This window comes from Thermobia domestica, chromosome 7 (assembly GCF_964235325.1).
Source record: "Thermobia domestica chromosome 7, izTheDome1.hap1.1, whole genome shotgun sequence".
Lineage (NCBI taxonomy): Eukaryota > Metazoa > Arthropoda > Insecta > Zygentoma > Lepismatidae > Thermobia > Thermobia domestica.
The window spans coordinates 235,886,071-235,907,683 of NC_137460.1; the positions used below are offsets into that span (position 1 = coordinate 235,886,071).

The 21,613-nt window shown below is 37.0% G+C and overlaps 1 protein-coding gene across 9 annotated transcripts in view; it reads right to left on the bottom strand.

The window, feature by feature from the left end:
* Positions 1-21,613, bottom strand: part of LOC145690762 (uncharacterized) — a 94,798-nt gene that overhangs the window by 16,663 nt on the left and 56,522 nt on the right. For 6 of the 9 annotated variants that reach the window (XM_081765989.1, XM_081765984.1, XM_081765983.1 and 3 more), the window contains one exon: positions 14,920-15,415. In XM_081765989.1, the coding sequence (XP_081622115.1) occupies positions 15,065-15,415 (351 nt within the window). In that variant the 3' untranslated portion in view covers positions 14,920-15,064. Of the gene's footprint in view, positions 1-973; positions 5,637-14,919; positions 15,416-21,613 lie in introns of those variants that run through there. The other 3 variants (XR_014132273.1, XM_081765985.1, XM_081765991.1) reach the window with 3 other exon arrangements.

Here is a 21,613-nt window from a genome sequence, read left to right on the forward strand (position 1 = left end):
TTTTATGGGCTGTTCTATTAGCAATGGCCTAGCCCATCACGACTAGGAAATGGCCTCATTCAGTGACCACAAGAACTCAGAAAGAATTAGAAAAGTAAGCAGCCTGAGTCTAATGAAGAAGCTTGGGCTTGAGACTAAGGTTTCATCCCAGCATTTGACTAGTGTTACAGAAAACAAAGGACAAATTTCCATCAGGACGACCGCTTTAAAAAAGATTTACTACCTTTTCGGTCAAGTATTTCCACTAGAATCGAATCTGACAATGAGATTGCTCTCACCTAAGTCGACAGTTTTACTTAATCAAATTTGGAGTAATTGTGACATATTAAGGCACGAAAACCAAATATCAACAGAATGAAGGGAACGCAAGACTGTCACACGATCAGATACCAAAAGTGTCTTAAAATTTTATTTTAAGCGTAGGAATGAAAATCACTTTGTCAATAATTTCGAAAATTTTGCTGATTCGGAACACCCGAATTTTCTGACACGAAATTACGGTTCCGGATCCGGATCCAAGATCCGTTTATTCGGATCCGGATCCAAGATCCGTTTTTCGGACCCGGATCCAGTGTCCGGATATCCGGATCCAAAAATATCCGGATCTGGCCATCCCTAATCCTAACTCACATGCGCTAGTCACTACACCAGTCGGGAGGACTGCATGACCAAAACATTCCCAATGTATGACCTAAATATTCCATAAAAGAAAAATACTTACTTTCACAAATTAATGAACATCAACCATACAGTATATCAGGTGGGTTTCAATCTTAATACTGTATAATACAAGATGTATTTTCTAGAAAATCCCTTACCTTAGTTAAATGACAATTGTACAAATTCTGAATTCTTGTTTGAAAACGAAGTATTTCATTTTTTCTTTGATGGTTCGTAACTTTCGTCTGCTCTATCATCGTAGCTGTCAAAACCTGGTCCTTCCTGATATATTTGATTGAGTCCACATGAAATGAAATGAAATCTTTAGTTTTACGCCTCACGGTTGTGCTGGTTAGGCTAAAAGAGACGGTGATTATGAGAAATGAATGAAATGGTAGAATGAAGAAAGAGTGAGGAAACGGGAGAAGCCCGACAAAACTCACGAGCACGGTGTTTGTCCATCACAAAGTCCACACGGTGTGAGCTGGGATCGAACCAGGGACCCCAAGTACCGGAGGTGAACGCTCTACCATTGAGCCACAGCGCCCCCCTTGAGTCCCTTGAGTTAATAGATGGTTATGTCCAATCAATTACTGGAAGCTACTGTTCCAATCTTTGCTCTACTTGTACGTGATAGACTACACTTACCTTATGCAGGCGGGTATGGGGCCGATACTCTTGAATCGTCAATTGGCTGCTGAATTCGATGAAGGGCCTACTTCAGATTAAATAATAATCTCTCAAGTTATAAACCATAAGTTCTGGTGGTGCGTTTCCATTAGTGTATCTCACACACTTTCAACTTGGTTCATTGAAGAAATGCTTAACATGAAATCATTCCACTATATGTGTGTTATATATCCATTGATTTATATTCCTTGCATCAAGTTTCAGGACTTAATTTTAAAACTTTCGTCTACACAGAGTGCGGCAAATGATAGAAACGCCGTTCACTTCTATTCTTGATCCGAAAGCAACAACATTCATTCATTGCATTTGAGAACATTCATTATCGCCGTTTCGAAGTCCATCGCAATAGTCGCAAGGTCAACTATTATGTTTAGAGAAACATACTTCTGGAACTGTGCATCTCTTATGCTTTCAAAGATGTCTCTGAAGAGTAGAAACTTTACCAAGATGAGGTATTACTTCCTTTCACACACACTGTAAATTATTTGCGAGTCTAGTAGGTCTAGACGTTGAGTTCGTACTATCTATCTTCATCTTCACTCGCAATTTACAAGCTGTGCTAGCTTTTCCTTACTGCGATAATTATGTTCTATGAATTTGCTTGACTCCTGAATCTATATTCATTTTTGAATGATATACCATTCAAAAATGATATACGTATTGTATTAAAAAATATATTTTTTCTTGGATTTTGTCATCTACAACTTTTCTGACCAGAGTATCTACACTTATTTATTAAAACTAAAATACATTGTACTACCAAATTAAAAAATGTGTTTGTGGTATTTTTGTATAAAACACACCAAACAGAAAACAGAACAATTTTATGAACAAATTATAGAAAATATTTTTAAAAATTACTATTAAATACCGTGATAAGCATTTCTAATGCAGCTACTGGTTATTATCAATACAGGGTCAGGCAAAAGTCTGGATACACCTATATAAAAGTCAAATGGTGTGAAGAATCATAATGTCGTTTGGTATGGGGTGTCTATAGGTGGAGGCACAACTTATAGGAGCTATGGCAACAGCGGCGGCCATCTTAAAATCCGCCATCTTGGATTTGGGTTACGTTTTTCAAATGGGAATTGGTCATGTCATATATTATTTTACACTGCCTTTTTCTGAGGAATACACCTGTGCAATTCGTTTTGCGATATCTTTATTTGTGTAGGAGTTTGGGACACTTGCCAGAGTCGGCATTACAGCATATGCTCAATATGACGTCCATGGTACTGGATACATAATCGGAGTCTTTTGTTGCCAGTCCTCCTGCACACGTCGCAGAGTCTGTGGGTCAATAGAGACACACACCTCCTCAATACGCCGGCAGAGATGGGCTACATTGTTGATTTTTACCTCATCACAATTGATTTCGAATTGTGTCAAGAGATCTGAGATCAGGGACCGTGGTAGCCATTCCATAGGACCCCTCCTACCTATACAGTGACCTGGAAACTGTTCATCCAGAAACTGTCTGACCTCAATAGTATAGTGGGGAGGTGTTGGAAGAAAGTTGGGAAATCAACCTGCGGATTCAACAACGCTGGAAACACATAATCACGGAGCATGGGAAATCATCCTGCGGATTCAACAACGCTGGAAACACATAATCACGGAGCATGTTAAGATACCTCTACCCATTCAAGGTTCCATCAATAAACACTGGACCCACGATTCTTGTGTCGCAAATCCCACACCAAACCATCTTTTCCACCACCAGCACCTTTACAGAAATCCAGATCTGATCAGTAACGGTGATTCTGTTTGTTTACCTCACCTTGTATATAAAAGTTAGCTTTGTCACTGAACAACACTTGTCGTATGAAGTTTGAATTACTATCGCACTGATCCAGAGCCCATTCTGCAAACTTGTATGAGAAGGGCCGGCTCGTCTATATAGACACCCTAGGCGACTGCCTAGGGCGGAAAAATTTAGGGGCGGAGTGGCAGGCTTTTTTGTACGTGCAGTTTATCAACATTAGTTAAAACGTATGTGTGCCAGCGCCCTACAAATTTAGGAAGATGAAGTTAATGAAAAGGGAATCATAAAAGATCGGTTACTGCTCACCTATATGGAACGGAATAACATCCATCTGCCATAGCACGTTTCCGTTTTTCCACTGTTCATTCTATGACTAAAGAAAATCTCCTGCATTATCGGAATATCCATACTCCGGATGCTCGCAGAAATGTCACTGACCTAAAGTTTCTATATAAGATAGTTAATGGAAGCTTAAGGTCTGAAGCCTTACTTCAAAAATTATTCCTTCACATTCCTACCCGTGTAGCATCAAATACCATGGGCGCCCGAAGAAAATTTTCTATGGGGCCCATCTCCCTCGTTGCTACATTATATTTGGTGTTTTTTTATTTGTATTAAGAAAATCTTATGAAATTTAAGTTGTTTTCGTGAGCCAGGGGGGCACCCTGCCCCCATCTTCGGGCACCCATGTCAAATACCCACCTCTTCCACCTTTCCCGCCCTAGACTGTCGATTATTGAAAGGTCCTTTTCCACAGAGCACAAATTCATATAATCAGATAACAACTGATGTGGACGTTTTTTAAGCTACTCAGCTTTTGACAGAATAATTACACACATTGAAAATAACTAAAAATGAATTAAGAAACTTCATCTTTGCTTTGTCTTTTTATTATTTTCATTTTTTCTATTGTTAATATATGTTTGTAATGTTTCCTTTTGTAAATGGCACTTGTTATGCTGTATCTGAGTATCTGTTGAAATAAATAAATGAAATAAAAAATAGACCCGACAGTCCTAGTGAAAGAGTTTGCAAGTATTGAAGCAAGAAAAGTAGCGTTAAGGTTATAAATGCTGTTACTCAACTTATCTCAAACAGTGAGGGAGAGACTTATGGAAATATTAAAATGTACTATCCTAACATCACAAACTTTATGTTGTTTTTACACTGGTGCGAACAGAACTGTTTTTTCTATGATATTTGTTGAATGTAGATAACGCTACTCTAATCAAAAATTATATGTAAGTATAACAGGGTTCCTACTGATCTGGAGAAATCTATTTCCCTGACTTTCCCTGACCTTTGGTAGGAAATTCCCTGACTTCCATGACAGTTGTCGGATAATGTTGACATATAAATAAGGAACAAATAACGGTGAATATTTATATATGAGAACATTTATTCTATAGACAAATAGTTATCAATTGTTCATACGTACATTGTTCATTACCGACTTTCCATAAAAATCTGAACAACGTCCATTATAATAGTTGACTAAGCTGAAATTGGTATACAATTAATGTTAGAAAACATATATTTTATAAACATTTCCTGACTTTCCCTGATTTTCAGTATTTTCCCCTGAACTTTCCTGACCTGCACCATTTTCCCTGACCAGTAGAAACCCTGTATAAACTTTGTATTACTAGTTTAGACTAATTATTAACGTATAAATTGTTCAAAACACAAAGCTGTTCATAGTATACCCCTTAACTTTTGATTTCCTTAAACAGGCAAAAGTTAAGTTTTTTGATACATTGTGGCCACTAATCACGTTTACTATGGAATCCTTTTAGAAAGAATTACAACCATCTTTTGTTTTATATTTACAATGGACACCGACATTGTTTACATTACAATAAAACTTTAATTTCCTGTTGCCCTGTGGTTATATTAGTAAAATTTCATTCCAAATGCCACAGCAATAAAAAAGTTTTTTAAAAATAATTGGCTTATAGATTACTTATTACAGTAATACCATAGAGAGAAGCATTGGGAGTAAGTTTTATTTTCTTTAATGCTTGAACAAATGGTAAAATTGTGATGGTATGGTGAAAATGTCAGGGGTGACAAGACTTCACTTTTGTTTGGGTTTGGGGAAGAAGGAAATTATAGGGCGCAGACATGTTTTTCGCCTAGAGTACAAAATATTCTAGAGCCGCCCCTGTGTACGAGTGCCATTAGTGTGTGTGCAACACATGCAGGACTGAACGCTAACTCACCAGATATTGCTGATAAGCGGCACGTACTGCGATGTGGACTTTTCACAACCGAGGTAACACTTGCTGTTGCAGTCTCCTCGTCGGTGGCTGTTCTTGAACGTCCAGTGCGTGGCTTGCCCGCCACAGAACCTATTGCACGAAATTTGTCCAATAACTTGGAAACTGTCATATGTGAAATGTCATTTCTCTATGGATGCCGGGCATTGAAGTCAGCAGCAATCACTGTGGTATTTCGTCCACCACTCATTAACACAATTTCAATGCGTTCCTCCTGTGTAAGTGCCATTGTGGATCACCTGCAACGATAACGAAAATTGATCACCTCCTTGCAATGTTAAACTTTAACAGGTCGTTGTAACTTCGTTTCGTACGTTGTAACTTATAGGGGTCAACATTCAATGGACCTTTCTCCCTTTGGTTTAATGACCTGAAACACACAATTGTAATATACATTTTGAAAGAGTTTCTCTAGGTGTCCAACACACAGAGGTGACACAGGAAGAACGTTGCTTCAATGCGGCCAAATTCCAGGATAAATATGTGGCCAACGTACACGGTAATAAGCAATGTAGGTCTTTAAGGGAAAATGTAGGTTCTATAGAAAAGATGCCAACATAGGTAGGTCGCCAAGTTAACAGGTTTTACTGTAATAATAACAATCATAATAGTAATAAAGGAAAATCGAAATTGCCTGATATTACTCCTAGAAGACTTATGGCCTACCAGACAGCTTTCAGTACAGTGATGTGTGATCAGCATTTTTACCACATCGCAATTACAACTGGAATTCCAAACTGAAGTACGTGAGCTCTTAAATGAAGTTCCTCCTCAACTATCAATGATGGATCAACATCTGAAATTCTACGGCAGCACCAACAACAGAACCCAGGAAAGTACACGCGCGCTAACTGGAGTAGGATTGCATGGACATAAAAATAACAAAGAAAAAATAACACATTTAAGGATTCGTAATTCTTTACATTGATGATCTTTAGCCTTTTCATAACACATGTAACACTTCATAGTACTCAATTGGAAGATGAGAAGGATATGGATACATTTCTAAAGTAGCAAATTAGAAATATCAATTGTCATGCAACTAAAAAGCAGTGTTTGAACATTGCCTAGAACTTCGATATAAGCATTACTTTACTGTATACTCAAAATTATTTACAAATAACTTTTTATAAAAGCATAGAATATAAACTAAACATAAAATGTTCTTTAGGCTTCGGAAAAAAAGAGTACGGAAATGTAATGTGTTTTAACTCTCATTTAGTAACAGGTTCACTACCTCCTCGCTTCAATCACATTGTTGAAAAGGTGGTTCATGCTCAATTTCCACTCCATGGTTATGACGACTTGATCAGTGTTTTACTTAACATACTTATCACATTTAAGGAAAAACTTTAATTACATTAATTTTCTTATTATATAGTTGTAGTTCATATCAATTTTAAAATTTACTAGCAAAATACCCGTTCTTCGCAAGAAGAATGTACATTTCATTTTGGACATAAAGAGCTGAATTTGGATTTAAACAGCATCGAAAGTGTCACTGTTCGGCTCAACGACCCTGAAAAATATGGTTTCGACACTAATATCGGTAATTTGCGATCATTTTTGAATATTCCCCCTTCCCTTCCCTTAAGTTGCACCGTCAAAGTGAAATGATAAAAACATCCCAAGCCTGAACTTCATCAATGTTGAAAATTTGATCGATAGTGGTCAGGTGGTTCAAGAGTTATTAAGTCACAGACGTAGTTACTTTTATATATATATCCCTTCCCTAAGTTGCACCGTCAAAATGAAATGATAAAAATCATCGCAGGTCCAATCCTCATCTATGTGACAAATTTGATCGACATCAGTCGCGTTGTTGAAGAGTTCTTAAGATTTATTTTTATATATATTCCCATCCTCAAAGTGAAATTATTATTATATACTTCCCAAGCCCGAGCTTCATTTATGTTCAAAATTTGATCGAGATCGGTAGGGTGGTTCGAGATTTATGAAGTCACAAATATAGACACTTTCATTTTTGTACATATAGATATGTATTCTACTATTTTATAAGAAAGAAAAATAAAATAAAATAAAATAAGAGAAAGGAACGAGATTCAATTCGGGGTAAAAATGATGTTTGTAGTTCGTTAAACTACCGATTACACTACGCTGATTCCGCTGAAATAATCTCATAACTTTCTACTATACATTTAAAGTTCTCAGGGCTCATAGTGGTCTGGTCTCTTGTAAATAGTTGAAAAGTGACCAAAAGCACACGAAAAAGTGACCAAAATCTCATCATGCCCCTTTTTTTCTTTGTCAATTTCTTCATCGCCTCTCTCTTTGTTGTTTTGTTTCATCTTTTCTTCTTTACTTCTTTTTGAGCTTCCTCCTTTCTTAGGTGTTCTAAGTATGCTTTGTAATTATGATAAACAGATTTAGCAGATGTAAAAAGCTTCTAAGTAAATGCAACCAGCTCTGGACTATTTCAGAATTTCTTCATCCCAGACATTATGTTTAACTTAGCATTGAGAGTTCTCAAAGCCAAGAAATATTCAAATTCATCACCTACTCTTAAGAAGAACATACAAGAAGCATAACACAAGACGAACATGATGAACCCCCCACACACAACGTTGAGCAGAGTGTAAACTATTAGGAGAGAAAACTAAAACACTATTATGATAGAAGAAAGAATAGACACAGAAGGGTTCTCAACCCCACCTTAAGAGCTTAAGCATCCACCAACCATCCACTGTGCTTTAGAAAGAATAAAAGCTGAAGTGAGGATAAAGCTGACTGTTTCGCATGTGGCAGCAAGCACTGAAGTTTTCAAAAGAATAATAAGTTTCTGCCTTTTTCCATTTATTTTTATAATATTTTTCTCCAAAAACTGCCAATGCAGAACATAAATCACACAAAAAAGTCACTTTGCCTCCCAAAAACGTAACTTTTAGTTACAAATTTGAAAAAAAAAAAAAAAAAAAAAAACTTTTATTGAACAACTTAAAAAAAAGTAACTTTTAGTTTAAAAAAAAAGTAACTCGCTATGAGCCCTGATGTTTTCTATAATTAAATAATGAAGTAATCGTTGAAGAAAACACATCTATTTTATTATAAAACTGGTATCTTGTAACAGTTTTGCCAACTAAACACTTGGATTCATGAGAATTACCAGCAGATTAAATACTACGAGACAGCTAAAGACCTTCTGTAATCTGATTGGTAGCTGACAGCCAATTGCCTTACAGTACAAAAAGAGAGACAAAACCTGTCACTCACCTCTTGCTGAAAATGTACACACATAAATCCAATAACTAAGAAATAACAAACTACGCTAAATTTACAAAGAAACTAACAAATAATTATTTCTCTCTTAAGGCTTCTTAAGAGTCTTCATCCCGGCGAAATTAAAATACTGCTAATTTTACAGTAATTATGTGATATCTTCAAATAGATAAAAGATAATCGAAATGTGGAACAAGATCGCCCTAGACAATATTATTTTACATAAGAAACCATTATCACGACTCACTTATCTGCTTTCGATTTCGAGCCATTTTGAAAATCGGCATTTATTTTCGCGTTTCTAAACAGCTGAAAACGGAAAGCCACTAGGTGACTTGTGATAACGGTACCTCATGCAAAATAATATTGTCTAGGGCGTTCTTGTTACATATTTCAATTATTTTTTATCTATTTGAAGATATCACATAATTACTGTAAAAGTAGCGGTATTTTAATTTCGCCGGGATGAAGACTCTTAATAACTTATTCCATTTTTCATCAATTTTAATTCCTGAGTTCATCACATTATCACCTTCGATTTTAATGAACCTAGCCTCTTCCCATCTTCTGATCATCTTTCTGTCTTGGTCTAGCATTTTCACCTCATTCCAATTCGCATAGCATGTCCCGTGTCCCTTATGTGTTTATAGCTTGCATTTCTATCTGTTTGGGAGAATGACGTAAGGTTAAAAGGAGGGGACAAACTAGTGTTTTTTTTTTAGCAGATATGTTAATGATTGCATAGGGATTTGGAAGGGGACAAAACGATAACTGGAGGAATTTGTAACAGAAATTGAAGATTGGGAAAAAAGTTCTAACTGGAGCTGTAAGTAGAAAAGGAAGAGACCATAATGTTCTTAGACATGAAGATAAGGAAGAAGAAAGGGAGGATAATCACAGAATGCATAGGGATTCGTTGCGTGTTCAAAAGTTGCGTGTTCGGAAACTACTGTCATGTTAGGAGTGACGTGAACTACTCGACAAGAAGAAATTTCATTAACAACATGGAAGAGACGATTAAGCAGAAAAATAGTGAGAAAGGAACAGCGGAGAAAGATATAACAATCTTCCATTATTAGTTTGAGGAGAATGGAAACGATAAGGGGAAACTATAATAGAATACAGAAAAAAAGAGGGACCAAGAAATAGAAAGAAATAGGAAGACTGGAAGGAGATAAAAATGAAAAAAGAGAAGACAAAGTGGTGACGAATAGAAAGTATAGGGGAAGACCGAAATAATAATAATTAAAGAAAATACACTGAAGAAAATGGGAAGTGTCTCGACATACAGGAAAGGAAGCAAGAGGTCGTTGGAGGTACTACGAGAGAACGAAAGAAGAGGTAGGAAAATGGAGAAAAAAGGAGTAATCTGAAGAATCCAGTGAATGTAACATTATGCTCTGATAGAGAACCAAGAAAGAAACTAAAGGAGCGAATTAAACAACATAAGAACGACAACAGATTAGAAAGAGATAGAAATGCAACCTACATACACATAAGGGACAAGGGAGTTGCATTAATTGGAATGAGGTGAAAGTGCTAGATCAAGAAGACAAAATGATGATCAGGGGATGCAAATAAGCAACAAAATTTTACTAGCCCAAGAAGAAAAGCTACTAGCCCATATTTAACAATAGAAATCATTTGCTTACCTTCGCTATGATATTAAATACTCGCCCGTACCGATGAACCACTCGCTCCGGGCGAGTGGTTATTTGCATCCCTGGGATAGAGACTTTGAAATCGAAGGTGATAATGTAATGAACTGGAACTCAAGAATTAAAATTGATGAAAATGAAATAAGTTATTAAGAAGCCTTTAAGAGAGAAATAATTATTTGTTAGTTTTTTTTTTTTTTTTTGTAAATTCAGCATAGTTGGTTATTCCTTAGTTGTTCAATATATATGTACAGTCTCAGCAGAAGAGGGGGGGGGGAACCTCAGTTTTGGCACTATAACAGGGTCCTACTAATCTGGAGAAATCTATTTCCCTGACTTCTCCTTGACTTTTGGCAGGAAATTCCCTGACTTTTATGACAGGTGTTGGATGACGTTGGCATATAAATAAGATATAAATAATGGTAAATATTTATACATGAGAACGTTTATTCTACACAGACGAATAATAATCAATTGCTCATACGTACATTCCACTTACCACTCATAAAAATCTGAGCAATGTTCCATACTGTGATCATTAATGGTTGGCTAAGCTGAAATTGGTATATAATCAATGTTAGAAAAAAAAAAAAAAACATTTTATAAAATTTCCCTGACTTTCTCTGATTTCCAGTCTTTCCCCCAGTTTCCCTGACCAGTAGGAACCCTGTATAAGGTGACTGGCTGTCAGGTACCAATCCGGTTACAGGAAATTTTTAACTGTCTTGTAGTGTTTAATTTGCTGGTAATTCTTATGTACAGGGTCATAGTGTATGATGAAGCCAAGTGTTTAATTGTCAAAACTGTCACAACATATTAGTTTTATAATACAATTGGTTTGTTTTACTCAGCGATTAATTCATTATTGATTTATAGTATGTTATAGACAAAGCTGGTGAGACGAATATTCGGATCCAAGAGGGACGGGAGTGGGGAATGGTGGAAACTTCATAACGAAGAACTGCACAATTTATGCCGCTCACCAAGTATTGTTAAGAGTCATCAAATCTAAGAGGCTCAGGTGGGCAGGTCATGTAGCGAGAATGGAAGAAAGTAGAAACAATTTCAAAGTCTTGACTGGAACACCAATCGGAAAACGACCATTAGAAATACCTACGCGCAGATGGGAGGACAATATTAAGATGGATCTCGCAGAGATAAGAATACAAAGTAGAAACTGGATCCAGTTGGCTAAGGATAGAAGTCAGTGGAGAGCTTTTGTGAACGCGGCATTGAACTTCCGGGTTCCATAGCCATATAGTTAGTAAGTTAGTTTAGTTACGGGCAATGCTAGTATTATGGAGAATATTAAAGTTTTCTAGCTTCAAAAGAACGGTTTTTCTATTTCTTTCTATATTTGTGTACGAAACTTTGATTATAGGAGCCAATACATGCTTCATGGAAAAAAATATAGGCACTATATTTAAGTCATATGAGCTCTCGTTGGAAATCGAACCCAAGCCAAAGGCCCCTACGCTATCCACTAGCACGAGGAGCCTTTTGTTATTCATGTACCATTTTTGCTTTCCTGTAGTTGATCTACAATTAAGAAAGTTTACAAAGTGAAGTTGTAGGGTTGTCAGAAAGTGTAAGTTATGCAACCCAACATATTACATGTGTCATTTTTATTGTCTAACCATCTTCTCAGTGCCTGAAAGTTATGTATTTTGTCATATGTGTTTACGGGCTACCTAAATTCAAACTAGCAGGCAAGAAAAACATATCATAAACTAAGAAACAGATACAAAAAAAAGTGAAATGAAATCTTTAAGTTTTACGTCCCACGGTTATGCCGGTTAGGCTAGGTGATGATGAGAGAGGAGTGAAATGGTGGAATGAAGAAAGTGGGAGGAAACGGGAGAACCCCGAGAAAACCCACGAGCACGGTGTTTGTCCACCACAAAGTCCACACGGCGCCAACTGGGATCGAACCAGGGACCCCAAGCACCGGAGGTGAACGCTCTACCACTGAGCCACCGCGCCCCCCAAGAAACAGATAAAAAACAATTTTTGTTTTAGTATAACATTTCGCTTATCTCGTACTCTCATTACAGAACAACTTTACTGTGAGCATCAGATATTCTAATATGTGTCACCTTGGCCAGGGTTGCATTAGAGCATAATCTTCCTCGCTCTGATCTCTAGTTATTTCCATACTTGATGCGCTCTCCTTGGCAAGCAGACCAGGCAAATTAAAATAAACTTCACGCAGTTAAGCTACGCCTTGTAGAATGGCACACATCCACTCGCTCTCGTCGTCGAGATGAAGTGCTCCTAACGCGTTTACGTATCGTACACTCTCATCTGACGCATGGCTATTTGTTGCGTGGTTTGAATCGTCCATATTGTTAAAAATGTATTTTTCCCCTGAGTATTCAGCACATTCTTGTTGAATGTCCTGAATACTCAGAACTCAGAGAGCGTCACGGACTATCACTTACACTTGATCGTGCATTGGGCAATGATATTGCTATTGTTGAGCGTGTGCACTCTTTTGTGCACGCTTCTAACATTCTTTATGTTCTCTGAGCATTTCTTAACCTTTTCTTCCTGTATTTGTTGTCGCTGGATTTTCATATTTTATTCTGACCTTTTATTGGTTTTTCACTATTTATTGTTAATTATATATTTTCTCTATTGTGACCATTATTAGTATTTATTGTTATTCTATTTTTACTATTTTTGGTGTTGTTCTATCTTACTATTTATTGTTTTTTATATTTACTATTTACTGTTATATATTTGTTATTCTCATATATTTATTTTCTCCCTTTAATTTTTTACTCCTCTTTTCCAGCAGTATTTTGATTTTTTTTTTTTTTTTTGCTTTTATATTCGACATATGTATTTATATCGTGGTGGGGACAGATAGCCTTGTTTCTGACGTCCCCATTAAACCCCAATAAATCAATCAATCAAGAGTTTAATATGTGTTCAGTTTATAAAAGTGAAGCCACAAACAGTCATTTAGGGTATATTGTTAGTTTAACACGCTAGTAAAAGTTTATTATTTTGATATAATTTCTTTTTTTACTGTTATACCGTGTTAGCATGTTTAAAAAGAAACTTGGGTAAATGGGTGTATAGCGTATTTAACTTTCTACCCGTCGAATTTTAATGGTCTCAATACATGATATATATATATATATATATATATATATATATATATATATATATATATATATTACTTGTTCCGCCATCTGTGTCTAGCTCGTAAAATATTACTAACCGGTTTTAAATTGTAAATAATAATCTGGTGGCACAAAATATAAATATTAAATTTTCAGAACAATATTGGTCTCTTTTACTAAAACAATTAAGTACTACAAATAATTCATTAGAACTAGAAAACCGACAACATTCATCAATATATATTACTTCTTTACTATCAAATGACAGATTTCCTTTGATGCTTGAATTTTTGCATGTTTCTTTCTTCGTCAGAATAAAGTAATTAAACGTTATTTCGTGTTATAATTGAAAAAGAAATATGGAATATGCTGTTATTTTATCATTAAATTGAAATATTTAAAACATGCCCAAAAGTTTCCCAAGCAAAAAAAGCAATGGATATAGTGATCTATATTATGAACTAATTCGGAGGATATTCATTTTATTTTATGCAATGGACTTAAAGAAGTGCATTTCATTTTTGCGTTTTCTTTCATTTTACGTTACAATGCACTCTGTGTGCACGTCTGAACCTCATCCGTGGGAAATATTGTGATAACGTACTCTCACATATCTTTCTTATACGTTATGAAAATGCTCCAGCCAATGAAAGTACATGTGCAGACGAAATGAATAAAAATTCGTATGAATGAGGGTTTTGAGACTTTATTTTTCGCCTGGGTTCTAGACCCGTGGGCAGGGCTTTGTCAGAAACGCGGGAAGGAGATAGCAGTCTGCAAGACAGTGGAAGAGTAAATGGAACTGCGTTGTGCTAGTTGCTAAATTCTTGTTATTTTAATTTTTTCAATTTTTTTTTTTTATTTTTATTTATTTTTGTTAACCTAGAACAACAAAGTAAGTATGTAACTGTTCTAACATCTCAAATACAATCAAATGAACTGAGGATGCATTTGATTCAATGACTTCCTCGTTGTTGATGTGCATAGTCCGCCTAGTATAAGTTTCTTTATACTACGTTCTTTATCGAATTGCTGAAGTATATTGCTTTCAACATAACTCTTAATATTGTGGTTTATTGCGGTTGTTTGTGGTGAGGCTGGATGAATCACATCACAACTTTCATGGTAACAGCATTTGTGCGCGGATAGCTTTGTATGCATTCAAGTTGTTATTGGCAAAGCAGTCAATGCATGGGAGCTGGACGAATTCCAAGTTCGATTCCCGAGCTTGGTTATTACGTTGGTATCCTTTGCCACCAGCAGTAATCATAATATGGATTTTTTTTCTAAAAAACTTTTCCGGAACCTTGCATCTCTTAACATTAAAGTCGGTTTTTTTTTTTTATTATTACATTATACATATTTATGATTACGTAGAAATATATAATAATTCAATCTTTTACACTGACATAATAGTCTACGTTTTCCCTTCTAAATGCTTACCTTTGCGGAAAATACAAAAAACTTAGGTAATTGTTAAAAAAGAAACTACACCGTTATAGAAAAATAAATACTACAAGTATATTTATATAAAATTTTCAGCGCATCAAAACATACTCGTATATACAATTACTAGTTTCATTATGATTATTATCGCCAATGTATCATAAAAAATAAATAAATAAATAAAACTTTACACAGTCATCTTTTCTTTTTGATTTTCACATTATCTGTAGAATTGGATGGTCCCGTTGGAACATTGAGAATCGTAGATGAGTTCTTCCCGCTTCCACTGGCCGCTTCTGTCTTCCGATTGCTCCAAAGGGTCTCTTTTTTAGCTTCCATTGCAGTGGTCGACAACGGTGTCACATGAAGAAATGGCACGTGGCTATAATCATAGGGATCCTGTGTTTTCTGGAAGCTCAACAGCACTCTTGTTGGCTCAATGTCAGTCTTCGCTCTCATCAGAGGACGTTTTATAAGTTTCTCTTCGGACTTTTGACTGGTTGTTGTGCTTTGGGACGTATCTCCCATACTACACTCCGATACAGACTGAAAAATAAACATATGTTACTAAAAAGAACATTTTTAATTTCTTAACTTGTCTACTGTTTTGTTTCAATTCGCCAAAATCTTTCAACACTTATGGTCGTGATTGCTGAAAGCTTTTAACTATTGAAACAAAACAGCAGAAAAGTAGACTTAAAGCTTTTTTTTTTTTTTTTAAGTTACAATATATAAATAACGCATGTTTGAATAATTTATAACACTCATTTGTTTCTTCTCAATTTAATTGTTGTAATTTCAGCGACTCACGAGCTATCTTCTTTATCACAGCAATTAGCAAGAATAAGTTCTCTTTTGGTTAATGGAAGGTAAACATAAATACAGGAATAACATCCAATAATCTGTGTATGTGTCCCCTTGGAATGCTAACCGGACGATATGTTACTTGGTACCATTTCGATAACCAATCTTGTTACATCGACTATCACATACTAAATAAAAAGCTGAAATTCTAGCCATTAGGCAATATATCATCCGATCAGGATTCAAGAGCATATATAAAAGTTAGTGGTTGTTATTCTTAACAAAATATGCCGGAATGTATCATAGAAAAAATTGCACGCTTATCTATATTGTAAATAAGACTATTTTGATGAGTGTATATTTTTTTAATCATCGTGTCTGATATACAATGAAGTTATAAAAGTCATAAAATACCTTTTTAACAACGTGTGGGACTTCCTCGAGCACAGACAAGTACAGCAACTTGATGTGGCAAGGACGCGACAAGTCGCTGGTAGTTCGCTGGAGGGGTGTGCAGCTATGCAGCCTTGTTTAATGTCCATAATTCGGTGGTTTTTGTAGGTGGAGGATCTTGGGCACGAATAGACCGTTCAATGATATCCTATGTGTGCTCAACAAGATTCACGTACAGTGATCTAAGGGGACAAATTATGCGTTGAAAGTGGTAAGAATATTTCTCAAACCAGTCGTGCACCATTGCGGCTCAGTAACATGGCGCATTATCGTCCTGGAAAATCCCATTGTTGGCAGGTACAAAAAGCCCACAAAGGGCTGGAGGTGACCACCAAGCAGCTGAACATAACGATGACTGGTCAATGTCGGGTTCAAGAGAATCAGAGGATCCAAATCATGGCATGTAGACAAGCCCCAAATCATTACGGAGCCACCATCAGCTTCGAGAGTGCCTTATCGACAACTTTGGTCCATGATTTCATGGGGTTACAGTAAGACCTTATCATCCGTACGTACCAACTGAAAACGCGATTCCTATAATCACGTCATCTAAGGCCCAATCCACGTGTTTCCGAACCTAGGTGAGTCGATGCTGCCGATTGTCAGCGGTTAACAACACAACTCATTTCTACGGCTACGATATCCCATGGAGGTCAAATTGCGCTGTACAAACCTCTGAGACATTGTTAGGATTATTCTGCATTGATTCATGCTGTCAGTTCACATATTGTTTCTTTTGCCCGGATGAGTCTGCCCAGACGTCCCGATCCCTGTCATTCAGCATATGTGGGCGGTCACTGCATTGTCTCTGATGGGTCTAATGCCTGCAATGCTTTATTTACGGTCCATCCCTGACACTGTGAGCAAGGGAAGTTCAATGTCCGGGCGACTTTCGAAATCTCATGTCCCATTCGTTTAGCACCAACTATTATCCCGCGCAGAAAAGCTAATAATTCCCATCAGGCTGCAATCATTATTGTATACGACATTCTCCTCACTCACAGAAGTTCAACTGATAGTACTGAAACTGCTTTACACCTTTGACCGGTTTTCCGTGATGTTCCAGTGAAGTCAAGTTTTCTATCGCTATCCCATGACTTACGGCACTTTAATGCATTTTTTTTTTTTTTTTAAATCATGGCTACTGCATCATGCGGTGTTACTAAACGATCTTTGAAAACACCACATATTCATTCTTATAGTACTACTGAACAAAAATATTACTTTGAGATTTATATTTAACACTACTGTCCGTTAATGCAACTTAAATAATGTCCAGTTCTTTATTGAAATTCCCATTATCTGTTGTTAATATAAAGCACATGAAGAGCTGTCTTTAAACTCAAAGATAGTAATTGTGGTCTTCTGCATGCTGTCACGGAAGATTATTACTAAACGTTGAATTTTCACTGAATCCTGTCAGCACTGTCACGTCAGAGATAAGAAGAACAAGACTCTGTGAAAATTATATCCTTTAATATAATTTTTTCTTCTTAAATCCGTCAGTTTTGTTAATTCTTTATTTAATTTAAATACAGTATATTGCTTGAACGTACAGCGAAACAGAAGTTGTGGTACGTCTATGTGGTCTGAGTGGGTAGCAGCGACTTCAAACGTGATGGGATATATGACTATTCAGGGAATGGACTGAGTAGCAGGGAGGTTCCAGTAGTGCATTTTCATCATTCCTGCTATATTCCAGATAAAGGGAACATGAATGAATAATAGGACATAATCATAGATAGTTCTATGAATAAATACAATGTAACCAAAAAAAAGTGTTCTAGACCAGTTACAAACAAAGAACAATACAGTGAAAAGTTAGGTTTCGAAGTAATCTCCATCAACATTCAACACTTTTTGCCAACGTTCCTGCAACTGCACAATGTCCTGGTGCTAAAATTCGGCGATCGTGGATGCAAAGAAGTTCGTGAATGCTTTCCGCAGGTCTCCATTTGCGAATGATCTCCACGGAGGTGTTGTCGAGGAAATGATACAGGTGGTAATTTGTTGGCACAAGGTCCGACGAATACGGTGCACGACACGGTGTCTCCCAGCCAAGTTCCTGAAGGGTTCTCCGGGTCCTTTCTGCTACATGTGGCCTGGCATTGTCGTGCAGGAACAGCACACCCTTGCGGTTCACCAATCCCGGCTCCTTCTGCTGCAATGCACGGTTCAACCTTTGAAACTGCTAGGAGTAAAGGTCAACAGTAATGGTCTGACCAGGTGGAAGGAGTTCGTAATGTCTACTTTCCGACAATTCCACCATACAGAAAGCATAACCTTTCGTGGGTGCAGAGGTGGTTTTGAGGTGTATGACAAACAGGGTCAGACGGCGACAACAACTGTCTGGTACGCTTAGGCGTGTCACAGAGGACCCAATTTTCGTCACCAGTGAGCAAGCGTTCAAAGATGGGTGTTCTCCGAAGCCAAGTGAGCAAGGACAAATAGGGCATATCGTTGTTCCTTGTTGGGTGCCAACAAAGTGTGGGATACCCACTTGCTTAATTGGTATGACTTCCTTACGCCATGCAGGTGCAGTCTGACTGTTTCAGCGAAAAATATGGAACCTTTCTGGAAGTTCATCAACGTTAGACCACTGTCCTCCTCGATGGCTGCTTTCAGGGCCTCGTCATCCAACACATGTAGTCGTCCAGTGCGAGGTTCATCTGAAAGGCTCACATCTCCCGAACAGAATTTCTAGAACCAGTGCCCGGCGACGCGTTCGTTTGTGGCAGTCTCTCCAAATGTCTGGTATATGTGGCGATTTGGTGCAGCAACTGACAGGTCCACAACAAACACACGCGAACAAGCTGCATGGATACCTCCATTTCAATTCGACACTGGACGCACTATGACCACTGTGTGTGTGAGCAACGTGTCTGTATTACTACAGATTGGAGATCAGACTAATTCCCAATCGCTTGGCAGAGACGTGCGTCATTTCGTTTTCTCTCTGTGAGCGCATGATTCATGGGACGTCAAAAACGGCAAGAACATTTTTTTTTTGGGAAGGGGGGCTACCTTGTAATAACAACATAAACTGGAAAGCAACATTTGTTTTTTCAGCAAGGAATAGGTTTTCTCAGTTTGGAATTTTAACACCCTTTTCAGCACCGAGCCTTACGAGACGTGGACATACATCTTAACGTGGAATTCAAACTCATGAATTCCCATCGGTCTCTCGCACAAAATATATGTATGCTCTGTAGCATTTAAGGAACTCGATTGCAAAGAATAGTCTAATAACGGCATGTAGTTTGGCAGTTCTGATACAAATAAGAAAAAATATATAGCGAGCATCATGTTCTGAAGCAGTACAATATGAAGGTATGTTTTCTTCAGAAGTAGATTAGACGGCAAATTCTCTGACTCTGTGTTGGAAGTCAGACAAACGCACCTTTCTGTCTTTATATTTACCTTACACTAAGCAAAAACACGAACTCGTCCCTCTCAACTGCTCTGATGAAGGCAATGAGTCACTGAAATTATGTGCAATTAAATTAAGAAGAGAGCAATTGAATGTTGGTAAATTTTATGTATATTTCATTACTAACTTCATATTTACATACAGATGACTAATGTTTTCAGTCGCTACCAGAAGAATGTCACCTCTCTCTCTCTCTCTCACACACACACACACATATATATATATATATATATATATATATATATATATATATATATATATATATATATATATATATATATATATATATATATATATATATATATATACACATTAGGGCGGAACGAAAAATCTCTTTTTATATATATCGAAAACGCAATAGTGCGGAAAACTTGTCAATTAATGTTGATAAAATACTGTAAAAATGTCGTCGCTGAAATTGAATATCTTCGAGTGGCGAATCGCCAAAAAAGATTTTGTGTCTTCATAGGATATGCAAACCCGCCATACACGCCCCTCTTTTGTGTTTCTACGGTAAATGAACAAAAGCATTACCTACATTTCTCAACTTCAGTAATGTATAAAATTTAAGAAATATTTTCTGCATGATTTAGGCACATTTGGAATCACACAATAGCCAATTTAATCAAAATAACAATCTACTTAATACAAAATACATATTTTTCTGCACCTCTCTGCTTGTTTCAGTGAAACGACCCAGGACCCACGACGAGGACGTGGGTGCAGGTTGGGTCCCTCCCATGCCCACCCTACCATCCATACACTTATGTTCAAAATTCTATCTTTGGTTCTTTGTAGAGCATAGTTTGCCTTTGTTTCTACTTTTCTGTTTACAGATCGGGATTTTAGTTTAAGTCTGATAAAACCATCTCTGCCACAAACTGCTGCAGATGCTTCTGTTACAAGTTCCATGCAGCGTTCTGTACTCTTAATTTGACAGGAATATTTCAAAGTTCTTTTTATGCCTGGATGTTCACGGTTATTACTGTGATTTCAAGTTCTTTGTTGGAAAACAAGACAGCTCTGTAGGATGCGTCATTCAACTGATTCCCAATTAATAAGGTCTGTGTAATCGTTTGCATTGAAATTGAGCTTTGCTAGCCCCCCCCCCTTTTTTTTTTTTACATGTGACTCATTCTCTACTTTAGCGGGTCTGTCATTATCTCTACTCTTCTAGTTCCTAGCTTTTTCCTTGCGTTGACTATCTTTCTCCATCCCTCTTTTCTGACGTGAAGTCTTCCATTGTCGACCATAGAAAGCAATATATTCTCCGGCTGTGCGAAATAACAGTTATTTTCAATTACTTCTTGAACCAATTGCCTCCTTTTGTGATATGTATCTTGAAGAATTTCTCATTAGCCGCACGTGTTTAGCTCCATCTTTACAAATAGTGTGTCTTTTTACTGAAAACCAGCGACCTCTAGTCTCTTTCCTGCATAAAGTTTGATCTTTAAGACCATCAAAGTACAAGCTTCTAAGAACCTTTCCTTTGGCCATTAGCACTTCCTTTTGTCGTATCTTTTCCCTATTTCGCTGGATTTTTGAGCAGTCTATCATCTGGCCAGCATTCTTTGGATCAATTATTCCAAAAGATTGCAATGTAGCTGTTGCTATCAAAGCAGTTGCACGATCAGATGTTCCAAATCGGTCTGCCAGCATAACGAGAGGTCTACGGACATGTGTTTCTCTGATATCCTGCTGTTTCGCAAAGTAATCATCAACACTTGATTCATCGCCATCAGAAGATGATGTCTGGAATTCATTAGAAGTACTCGTTTGTGATATGTAAGAAGATTGTTGGCAGGTCGTCTCTCATGATTTCCTTTTAGTGCGTACGATTAGTTTTAAAGTCTCCTCGTAGTCAACTTCCTCTATTCTGCCCACTCGTGTTGTTCTCTGATCTTGCAGAAATGTCCACTCCTTCCTAGATACTTTCTTTCTCGATTCACATGAGCACATGGAAAGTTCATGATATTTACAGGAACAATATCAAAGAACTTCGTGTAATCTTGTTTAAATATATCCATTTTTTTGGAAACTAGCAGAAGCTTTTTTTT